Source organism: Lepus europaeus, chromosome 11 (genome assembly GCF_033115175.1).
Source record: "Lepus europaeus isolate LE1 chromosome 11, mLepTim1.pri, whole genome shotgun sequence".
Classification (NCBI taxonomy): domain Eukaryota; kingdom Metazoa; phylum Chordata; class Mammalia; order Lagomorpha; family Leporidae; genus Lepus; species Lepus europaeus.
In genome coordinates, this window is record NC_084837.1 from 63,173,124 (window position 1) to 63,185,398 (window position 12,275).

The following is a 12,275-nucleotide window of genomic DNA, read 5'->3' on the forward strand; positions in this document are numbered from 1 at the left end:
GTCCCATGGGACACAGGACTTCTCAGACTGCCACTAAAGGAAAAAGGTTCTCATCCTCCCTAGTTGTAGGATTTATTTATTTTCCAAAGGTTTATTTATTTATTTGAAAGGCAGAGGAACAGGGAGGGGAAGAGACAGGGAAAGAGGGAGGGAAGGACAGATAGATGGATCAATCTTCTATCTGCTGGATCACTCCCCAAATTATCACAACAGCTGGGGCAGGGCCAGGCTGAAGCCAGGAGCCTGGAGCTCCGTCTGGACCTCACACATGGGTGGAAGGAAACTAAGTACTTGAGGCACCAAGAACTGCTTCCCAGGCACATTAGCAAGAAGCTGGATCAGAAGTCCATAGCAGCCTGGACTCCAACAGGCACTCCAATATAGCATGTGGATGTCCCAAGCAGTGGCTTAACCCACTGTGCTACAACACTCACCATCACATGTAAACATTTAAAACAGGTCTGACACATAAACAAAAACAAATGCAGCAGTTTAGAACAACCCATCACTAAACAGAGTAAAATACAGATACTCCTATTCCAGGAAGATTCGAAGAACACAGACGGTAAGGGAGTAAGAGGCTGCTGCCATTCACTGTCCTCTAAAATCATATTTTCACTACCAAGGTGGAGCTGATAGATCCCTGCTGTTTACAAAGACTTGTTTACAGAAGCATTCTCAATCATGAGACCTTAGTCTTCCCTGACATTTTAGAATGACTTTTTCCTTGTCCATAAATGGCTGTGGGGATCCAAAGCTAAATAAACCTCAGGGCAAAGAAAAAATGCCAGACAAGCAGCTAAGTCTATTGTTTTTCTAATGAAACACATAGACACACACACACATCCACTCCACAACCACTTGGGTTCACAAAAAGCATAACCTAGGCATAAATTTCAATATTACTGACCCATTTCTCTAATAAATATTCCATTAAATTCTAAGTTACAAGTGAACAATAATCCTTCTCCCCAAAATTAAAATGTGAATTATTTTGTAATTCAGAATTCAGTGTTCAGGGCCTCAGGTTGAAAAGGGATTTTAGCTTCTATTCCTGTAGCTATGGAGTGGGAGCCCACGCCCACTTTGGTTCTGTGTGGCTAGTAGGAGCTCCTTACCCACACAGGGCAAATCACATGAACCAGCACAATGCCAGCCCCAGGAAATTTGTTTTAATGAAACACTAATGCTAAACCTCCCCAGGTGACCTAATGCAGTTTTGTGGTCTTAAGTATCATCTACGCTTGATGATCCCAAAATACCTATTCAGATGCATCTTTCTCTCCAACTCCAGACCACGCTGCATGGGGAATGCTGCTACTTAATGTCTGATACTCCTAACAGATTTCTTTGTTTCTCTACCTTCCTCTATATAGAATTTCAGTTTCCTCCTTTCTGAACAAAAGTCAGGACATATTTAAAGCCCAAGCTAGATTAAGTTACACCATTCTAATTCTTCCAACCTGTCCTACATTACCTCCCCCTCCTCCGCCCTCGCCATGCACCATTTCCAAGTCCACTGGATCTGCTTCTGCAACCCCATCTCATACCATTCTCCTCCTCACTGACTCTGTTCCAGGACTCTGGGCTCCTCATTGGTGCTTGATGGTGCTGAGCATATTCTCCATTGGGTTTTGCACTTTTCTAGTCTGCCTGGAATTCCCTTTCTGCCAGATACGTGCTTCGCCTCTCTTTAGATCTTGGCTTAAATGTCACTCAAAGAGACACTACCAACCCACATAAAATAGTGACCCCTAGTCATTCTTTTTTAATTTTTTTAAAGATTAATTTATTTTATTTGAAACACAAGAGTTATAGAGAGGCCTCCCATTTACTGGTTCACTCCCCAAATGGCCATAACAGCTGGAGCTGAGCCAATTCGAAGCCAGGAGCTTCTTCCAGGTCTCCCATGGGCCATCTTTTACTGCTTTCCCAGGCCACAGCAGAGAGCTGGATTGAAGTGGAGCAGCCAGGACTTGAACCAGCACCTATTTGAGGTGCAGCAGTGCAGGCAGAGGCTTTACCTCTAAGCCACAGCACTGGCCTACGACTCCTAATCATTCTATCACTTCTTATTTGGTATACCTTTCTTCATAGCATTCATATTTTTAGAATTTTTCTTGTTTATACTTCCCCTAGCCAATTCCCTGCTAGAAATGAAATTTCTAGTAATTGTGAGGATAAAAATGGAACTTTGTTTTACTGCATGCTGAATTTCCTGGTGCTTAAAACAGTACCAGGCCTTTGGTAGATGTCCACTGAACATTTGTTGAGTGAATGAATGAAAGCACAAATGAATTGTTCAAGGCACTAGAAATACAGCTTATAGGGCCAGCACTGTTGTGTAGCAGGTAAAGCCACCACCTGTGGTGCCAGCATCCCATATGGGTGCCGGTTCAAGACCTGGCTGCTCTGACCCAGTTCTTTGCTATGGCCTGGGAAAGCAGTAGAAGAGGGCCCAAGTCCTTGGGGCCCTGCACCCGCGCGGGAGACCCAGAAGGAACTCCTGGCTCCTGGCTTCAGATCTGCCCACCTCCAGCCATTGTGGTCATTTGGGGAGTGAACCAGCGGATACAAGACCTCTGCCCCTCTCTCTTTGCCTCTGCCTCTCTGTAATTCTGCCTTTCAAATAAATCAATAAATCTTAAAACAAACAAACAAACAATCTATAACACTTCCCTCCACTGAGAAGGTCTAAGGCTAGATATGAAAATAATTACAATATAATGTGACTAACTTGAATAGATGGAGGGGCCTGGGAAGAACTTGGCACCTGAATAAGGTTTTCCAAAACAAAAGGTTACCAAGTCCAAGAGATGGGTCACAAAGGGATGATCAAGGCTGAGGAAACAATTCATGCAAGTGTGACATGGCATGTCGTGTTCAAGACACTACATCAGTCATTATCAGGAACAGAAAATTTTGGAAAGAAATGTGATCTGGCACTTAGGCTGGAAAGGCAGATAAAGGCCATAAATGCAGAGCCTTATAAGCCATGGAAAGAAGTTTATATTCTATCTTCTAGATAATGGAGAATCCCAGAATTCTGTTTTGTTTTGCTTGAGATGGGCAAGATGGAGAAAGACAAGAGAGACAGCTTTCATCACTGATTCACTCCCTAAATGTCCGCACTGGCTGGGAGTGGGCCAGGCTCAAGCTGGGAGCAGGGAACTCAATCCAGGTCTCCCAAGTGGGCGGCAGGGACCCAACTATGTGAGCTATCACTTGCTGCCTCCCAGATTCTCCATTAGCAGGAAGCCAGATTCAGGAGTGAAGCCAGGACTTGAATCTGGGTACCCTGATATGAGATGAAGGCACCTTTTTTTTTTTTGGAGGGGACAGGCAGAGTGGACAGTGAGAGAGAGAGACAGACAGTGAGAGAGAGAGAGAGAGAGAGAAAAAGGTCTTCCTTTTCCGTTGGTTCACCCCCTAATGGCTGCCGCGGCCGGCCCGCTGTGGCGGGCACACTGTGCTGATCCAAAGCCAGGAGCCAGGTGCTTCCTCCTGGTCTCCCACATGGAGACCGGGAGCCCTGACTGGGACTAGAACCCAGGGTGCCGGCGCTGCAGGCGGAGGATTAACCTATTGAGCCGCGGCGCCGGCCAATGAAGGCATCTTAACTATTGTGCCACACAAACACTGCCCTTCGAGAATTTTAAGTGAAGGAGCGATACGGTTAATAAAAAAGGGTGTAAACAAACTCTCAGAATAACAGCACAGCAAAGAATGAATTTGGATTAACAGTTTTGAGACTAGGGACTGAGGCTGGAGCCTAAAAGATCAGCTAGGATAAGTGGTAAGTCCTGTACTCACACTGAGTCTATGATTATGCAGAGACTGTGGGAAATGTATAAAAATAGAGAACCTAGGAGCCAGTGCTGTAGCACAGTGGGTTAAAGCCCCAGCCTGCAGCCTACTAAGGAACAAGAGTGAACACAGCCTAGGAGTGCAGACAGGGAACACAGACTCTAACTCTATTCCAGCTTGGCTGCTGAGTCTATCTGGTCTCTTCCTCTCTGTGCCTCACTTCTCCAGGGCCCTTCTAGATGTGCCCCTTCCTCACACCTACAGGGACACGATGCCTTATACTCCACAGAGAGGCAACACAACAGCCACATTCAGTGCCATTTTTAGAGTCATGACTTCCAGGAGCCAGGAGCTTCCTCCTGGTCTCCTCTGCAGGTGCAGGGGCCCAAGAACTTGGGCCATCCTCCACTGCTTTCCCAGGCTGTAGCAGAGAGCCAGATTGGAAGTGGAACAGCCGTGACCTGAACCAGTGCCCATATGGGGTGCTGGTGCTGTAGGCTGGGGCCTTAACCCACTGAGCCACAGCACTGACCCCAATATATATATATATATATATATATATATATATATATATATATATATATATATTAAAGGTTTATTTTAAAATGCTTATTTATTTAAAAGGTTTATTTGAAAGGCAGCAATTCAGAGAGGGAGAGCAGGAGAGGAAGAGATAGAGATCTTCCATCCACTGGTTCACTTCCCAAATGGCTGCAAAGGCCAGGGCTGGACCCGGCTGAAGCCAGGACTCGAGGACTTCTTCCAGGTCTCCAGTGTGGGTGCAGGGGTGATCCTCCATTACTTTCTCAGGCACATTAGCAGGCAGCTGTAACTGTATCTGTATTAGCAGGCAGCTGTAGCTGGGACTTGAACTGGTGCCCATATGGGATGCCATCGCTGCAGGCAGTAGCTTTACCTGCTACACCACAGTGCTAACCCTGGAATACATTGTTTTAATTACAAATTTCATTGTTCTCCAACCATGTTTTGAACTTTAAGATATAAAAACATCAGTTTTACAGAATAAGCCTAATGAGACAACTTTATCCGAAAACCCTATTCTTTAGAGTTAATAAAACAAATATAGTTGGATTGCCCGATTTTTTTTCCAGTCTGTTTATCTACATTGATGTATCCCAAGTGTCTAAAACATTATCAGACACAAGGTAGGCATTCAATAAATACTTGCTGAATAATTGTTTAAGAAACTTAAATGAACAGAAGAAAAGAAATGAACAGAAAAGTTCAACAGGAAAGCTACAATACCCCAGTTTCAGTCAAAACGCAATTATAGTCTTTAAAAAAGAGGCAAAGAAGGGAAGGGTGGGCTTTGGGCCTAGAGGTTAGCCACTGATTGGGATGCCTGCATTCCATAGAGTGCCTGGTTGAGTTCCAGTTCCTCAGCTTCCGACCCAGTTTCCTGATAATGTGCACCCTGGGAGGCAGCAGGTGATGCCTCAGTGGTTGAAACCCTGCCACCTACCTGAGAGACCTGGACGGAGCTCCTGGCTCCCAGCTTCAGCCTGGCCTGGCCCTGGCTGTGGAGGGAGGGCATTTGGATAGTAAGCCAGCAGATGAGAGCTCTTTCTGTGCCTCTCTCTGTTTCTCTGCCTCTTAAATAAATAATTTTTTTAAAAGGCAAAATAAAATAAAAGGTTTGTGACACAAAGAGCAACAACAAACAGTAAAGCATATTTCTAATAGAAACACAGCCTATCCAGTGTATTGTGTTGATTGATACTCACTGTATCTGCAGCTGTGAGATTGATACCCAGTCCTCCAGCTCGTGTACTTAACAGGAACACAAAGATATCATTCCTGCAGAAAAAAGAAGCACAGATTAAGAGAAAAAATGGTATATGGTATATAGAGAGATCTTTGGATAAAGAACTAAGACAAAGAGTAGTTACTGAGAACTAACTAATTTTCCCTTGAAACACTGTTACAGGGGGCCAGTTTGAGTCCTGGCTGCTCCTCTTCTGGTTTAGCTCTGTGCTACAGCCTGAACAAGCAGTAGAAGTTGGCCCAAGAGCTTGGGCTCCTGCTTCCATGTGGTAGACCAGGAAGATGCTCCTGGCTCCTGGCATTGGATCAGCCCAGCTCCAGCCATCATGGCCATTTGGGGAATGAACCAGTGGATGGAAAACCTCTCTCTGTCTCTAACTCTCTCTGTAACTCTGCCTTTCAAATAAGTTAAAAAAACACTGTACAAAAGTGCCCTCTTGATAAGAACTATTGATAGAAGTCTGCCAATTTGCAGGTAAATTGTTGCTGCTCTCTAATATCTGACTGATAGGCAACATAATTATAAACATAGTAAAATAAGTTTGTTTTTGTGAATTAGAGACCTCTCTCCAGATAGCAATTTTTCTTTTTTAAAAATTTGTTTTATTTATTTGAAAGGCAGAATTACAAAGAGAAAGAGAGACAGAGAGAGAAATCTTCCATCTGCTAGTTCACTCCCCAAATGGCTGCAATGGCTGGGGCTGGGCCAGGCTGAAGCCAGCAGGTAGACTGGAAGTAGAACAGCTGGGACTCAAACCAGTGCCCATATGGGATGCTGGCACTGCAGACAGCAGATAACCCATTATGCCACAATGCCAGCCCCTATAGTAGTCATTTTTAACATGTCAAGCAATTCCTAATTCATACAGAGGGGCCAAATCAATCATTATTTTATGTTGCTACCCCTAAGAATCAAGACTCCCAGTAGTTTAGGAACTAATGGTTATTATCCCAAAGCACTTATTTTAAGATGAAGAAAGTGAGACCCAGAAAAATGATGAGATGGGCTGGCATTGTGGTACAGCAGGTTAAGTTGCCCTTTACGATGCGAGTGTCCTGTATCTGATAGCCAGTTGTAGTCACAGCTACCATACTTCCAACCCTGCTCCCTGCTAATGTGCTTGGAAAAGCAGTGGAGGATAGCCCAAGTGCTTGGGCCCTTGCCAGTCACATGGGTGACCCTGATGGTGTTTCAGATTCCTGACTTTGGTCAGACACAGCACCTGCCTATTGGGACCATTTTGAGAGTGAACCAACAAATGGAAGATCTCTCTGTCTTTCACCTTTTCTCTGTTGCTTTGGCTGTCAAATAAGTACATAATTTTTTAAAGTGATGTGAGGTCAGGACTAAAACCCAGACCATGACTAAATTGAATTTAGGAATAGTTCATAAAGACAGGCTAGGATTAAAAAGTACTTAGGGAGGAATGCCAACACAATCCTTACACAGAATCTATTAGACACAATTTTCTCCATTTCCTCTTCATTCTAAATCCCTGTAAAGAATCTTAGAAATAGAAATAAACCTGTAAGTGCCACTGTCACTCATTCAGGTAGAAAATATATACTGAGTATCTTCTCTATTTTTAAAGGACTTATTTTCTTTATTTGAAAGGCAGAGTGAGTCAGTGAGTGAGTGAGAGAGAGGGAGACAGACAGACAGAGAGATCTTTCATCTGCTGGTTCACTCCCTAAATAGCTGCAACAGGCAGGGCTGTGCCACGCTGAAGCCAGGAGCCAGAAACTTCTTCCATGTCCCCAACATGGGTACAGGGGCCCAAGCACTTGGGCCATCTTCCACTGCTTTTCCTAGGCCATTCATTAGCAGGGAGCTGAATTGGAAGTAGAGCAGCTGGGATTTGAACCAGTGCCCACATGGGATGCCAGCACTGTAAGCAGTGGCTTCACCTGCTACACCATAGTGCCAGCCCCTAGAAATTCATTTAGATCAGTGTTATTCAATTTGAAGGTGACAGTTATCATTTGTCACACCTATGCTTGGTCATGCAATCAGTTTAGTGGATCTGGACTGCAAATAAGAAATAACTAGGCCGGCGCCGTGGCTCAACAGGCCAATCCTCTGCCTTGCGGCACCGGCACACCGGGTTCTAGTCCCGGTCGGGGCACCGATCCTGTCCCGGTTGCCCCTCTTCCAGGCCAGCTCTCTGCTGTGGCCCGGAGTGCAGTGAAGGATGGCCCAAGTGCATGGGTCCTGCACTCCATGGGAGACCAGGAGAAGCACCTGGCTCCTGGCTTCGGATCAGCGCGGTGCGCCGGCCCGGCCATTGGAGGGTGAACCAACAACAAAATAAAACCTTTCTCTCTGTCTCTCTCTCTGTCCACTCTGCCTGTCAAAAAAAAAAAAAAAACAAAAAACAAAAACAAAACAAACAAAAAAAAAACCCAAAAAAACCCACAAAAAAACAAAACAAAACAAAACAACAAAAAAAACCACTAAAATAACTAAAGAAATAATGGAAAAGGGGCTGGCATTATGGCACAGTGGGTAAAGCCGCAGCTCGCAGTGCCCATCCCACATGGGTGCTGGTTCATGTCCTGGATACCCCGCTTCCAATCCAACTCCCTGTTAATGGCCTGGGAAAAGCAGTGGAAGATGGCCCAAATGATTGGGCTCCTGTACCCATGAAGAAGCTCCTGACTCCTGGCTTTGGCCTGGCCTAGCCCTGGCCATTGCAGCTATTTGAGGAGTGAACTAGAGGATAGAGTTCCCTCTTTCTCTGTGTAACTCTTACAAATAAATAAATGAATAAATCTTTAAAATAAGTAAATAAAGCTTAAAAAACAAGAAAAAAAGAACCAGGACAGACTAGCTGAATCAGAAGAGGAGCAGCAGGGACCCAAACTGGTGTTCTAATTCGGGATGCTGGTGTCACAGGCGGTGGCTTAACCCACTGTACTACAGTGTTGGCTCCCAGATTAGAAAATATTTTAATACATCATATGTCATATGTCATAAGGATAAATACTATTTTGTGAAGCTTTAGACATCACAATGCGACATGATTTTAGTCTGTGGATTCCAATAATAATAATAATAAAAACCAGAAACATGTCGTCATCAGGATGCTCTCATGCCTTCAGGCTATTCTTTCTTGGTAAAGTCACTTGACTGCTAAAAGTCTGTTTCCTGGACTGTAAAATCAGGATGCTATGAATACAGCTCAAGTGACTAACTGATGATGTATAAACATCAAACATGAGTATCAGTAAAGGAACCATTTTGAAATGAACATCCTGATGAATCACGAAGCTCAGTAGGTCCTGGTGGAAACCAGCCAATTATCCGCATTCAATTAAATACGACTTTCCTAAAAAGAGGCATGGGTAACTGCACTTCTAGAGGCCTCCTGTAAGTCACGATACCAAAATGTTCGCACTAGCACAAAGGCTCTAGTCTACCCTGACTTTTATCATGAAGCTTGATGTTTCATAATTCTACTGAATTTACAAGATATCCTTTATGATCAAACCATACAGCAGAAAAAAAATGGAAAGGCAGCTGCCAGTTCAGAAACACATTTCCCCACAGATATGGAATGACAGAAGCAGAAGCATAGTACCTCACAGGTCCACCAACTATGTAACCATGGTAAGAGTTTATATAAAAATTGAGCTTTCCAGGGGCATACTAGTCTTTAAGGAACAATTACTTCTTCCCACTTCAGTACTGAGAAGGTTACTCTTGATCCATACACCATCTTCCTCTCCTGCTTTGGTGGCTACAGAGGAAGGTGGTCAGAGGCTTATTTCTGATACTTGTGTGAGAGCTGATGGAGGTGCCCAGTGGCCAGCACTTGTTGGGTGACTACTGAAGAAGCCCAGTGTCTGAGCATTCGGCACAGATAGGGATGGGAGAAGAAGGGAGTTGTGGAACAAAACAAAGGGTAGATGCAGAAAGAAGGATCATTTCTCCTAATGTGGACAGCTGGATAGTTAAGTCCCCAGATATAGTCATCGGTGACAAACAGCGAGTATGTACAGATAAATAGAATAAAAGGAATACAGGCAAAAATAAATTAGTAGGAAAACCTAGAAACATGAGAGGAAAGTGCTTCTTCTGGATGTCAATTATGCAGTGAAAAGATGCCATCTGATAAGGGACATATTATTTGGCCAAAATCATGGAAAATAAATGATTACAGACATCTTACTTGTTAGCAAAGAAATTAATTTCTTTTCTTTTTCTGGAATACACCACTTGATTTTTATAAACAAAAACATTCACATCAAACCGCTGAAGAGTTCCTTTCTACTTCATAAATCTAGTACATTAATCACATGCATTAATGTTTTTGGAGACTGACTAAACAGAAGACAAACATTCCAGAAGACAATATGGTGGTTTGGGTGCCCTCTAGGGGGCTGAAAAGGAACCTCAACTCAGGGTCTCTGTTGGAATAGGCCTTAGAGATCAGTGGTCTGTCTGTTTCAGTGGTAAGTGGGGGGAAGGGGTGGGGAGGGGCTCTGAAACCAAAAGAGCAAAGACACACCCATGTCTCAGTCTTACTTTTTAATGAGACCACTGAGGTTTCTTTGCACCAAAACACCCAGAACAGTGCCAGGCATGTACTGATTGCAGCGAAAGGCATATTGAATGAATCAAAAAGGCATCAGAGATCTAGAGGGCTCACAAAAAAAGAAAAAGCTAATGCTATAGTCACCTGTTCTCATGCTTTCCAGATGGTCATCCTACTGATCACACAGGACAGGATCTGTTCGATAAAGGTCATGAGGTAGGAGGAAGGGAAGCAGAGGCCAGGGTACCACAGAGCACAGAGCTTTGAACGGCTTCTAGGATCATGCACAGGTCACGTGTTCTGACTGCTGTGCAGTCAGGACATCCTGGCCAAACAGTCTTTAGTCTCAGTCAGACTTTTTCCTGGAAGGATCCCTCATAAATAAATCTTGTATGAAGGGAATGTAAATGGCTTTTTATAGGAGCTCTTGTTTATTCTGGCTGACCTTTGAGCCAGGGGGTGTTCTAGCTGAAATTACAACTTTTTTCTTTTGGTATCTTTTCATTAATAATAATGAAATTATGTGGCAGAGCATCCTTTTCTGTTTCAAAAACACCTGTCTTTTGGGGTTACTGCAACCAATCAAACATGCAAGCTGAAGAGTTTCCCTCCAACTGGAAGGGTCAGTTTGACAAGCACAAGGTGCAAGTTCAGCTTCTATACATGAGAAGATTATTTCTTAACACACCCCCAACTAACTTGTAATGCAGGTAGGGATCAGGAGATTTTACTTTCTTATCTCATTTTACCTAATATTAGATGTAGGGTGAAAACAACAATCAAATGCTGACTTCAAATAAACTTAATGCTAAATAATTCTCAATCGTAAGGTCTGGAGGCTTAGGTAAGACTTCCTAGTAAAATGCTGTACACAAGAAGATTTTTACTAAGTAGACCTAGTACAATTTAATGGTAAAAATCCAATCCTTTAAGCTTTGCAAAACTATTATGTGCACTTGGATTGCTCAAATAATTCTCATAAAAAAGACTTTAGAGATAACATATACATCCACTGGAAAGGTTATTATTTTTTTAATAAAATTGAGTTTTCACTTAAAAAAAAAAAAAAAGAGATTTACTTATTTGAAGCGGAGCGTTACACAGAGGGGAGAGACAGAGACATCTTCCATCTGCTGGCTGACTCCCGAAAGGGGCTCAAAGTCTGGAGCTGGGCCAGGCCAAAGCAAAGAGCCTAGTACTCTATCTGTGCCTCCTGTGTGAGTACAGGGGCTCAAGGCCCTGGGGGTATCTTCTAGTGTTTTCCAGGGAGCTGGAGTAGAAGCAGAATAGTTGGGATGTGAACCAACACCCTTAAGGGATGTGGGCATTACAAGCGGCTTAACCCACTGTGTCACAATGCTGGCCCCGTGCAAAGGTTACTATTAAAATACACTGAGCCCTGGATCTCATAGCCTATTTTCTGGAAGAACAGCTGTAGCTCTGTAACTCAGAAGCCCAAATCACTAGATGTCAACAAACCACAGTTTGGGGTAGAGCAGAACCTTTCTACAAAACAATCTAACAATATGCATACACTCTTCAATAATTTCCATTGTTTGAATCTAAATGCCAAGAAGGTATTCATCCAATGTTTCCGAAGTAGAAAAGTGTTACATATACTCAGTATTGAATACTAGTCTTAAAAAACAATCATTACAAAGACTTGGTAATGTGTGAAAATGTTTCTATTATAAACTTAAGTGGAAAAAAATCAAGACACAAAGTCCTATCTATAATATGACATCAATAGTGTAAATACGATCACACAATATACATTAATGTCTAGAGGGATATACCAAAATGCTACCAGTTAACTGTGGAGGGATTGTGTGTGTTTTTCATTTTCATCTTTAAATATTTTTCAAATTTTCCTCCACAGACATTTCATTAAAATATATAAAGACTCCAATCGTTATGGAAAACAGAAAATTTTGCTGTTAATGAAATCAAGTGTACAAAATCAAATATGCCAGTGGATGAAAAATAGAAACAGTACTGGGTGAAATACTTTTGCCTTTATGGCATTTTCTTATTACATACAACACAAGCTACCTCACATCAATGTGCCCAAAGTGATGATGTGAGTTTGACTGGACAAACTCAGGTCCCTGAGGGAAACATGACTACAGAGCTGTACTTAAGATC

The 12,275-nt window shown here is 43.0% G+C and overlaps 1 protein-coding gene across 3 annotated transcripts in view; it reads right to left on the reverse strand.

Moving 5' to 3' along the window:
* Nucleotides 1-12,275, reverse strand: part of INO80 (INO80 complex ATPase subunit) — a 145,415-nt gene that overhangs the window by 15,623 nt on the left and 117,517 nt on the right. For all 3 annotated transcript variants that reach the window (XM_062205655.1, XM_062205654.1, XM_062205653.1), the window contains one exon: nucleotides 5,553-5,625. In XM_062205655.1, coding sequence (XP_062061639.1) covers nucleotides 5,553-5,625 — 73 coding nt within the window. The remainder of the gene's footprint in view (nucleotides 1-5,552; nucleotides 5,626-12,275) is intronic.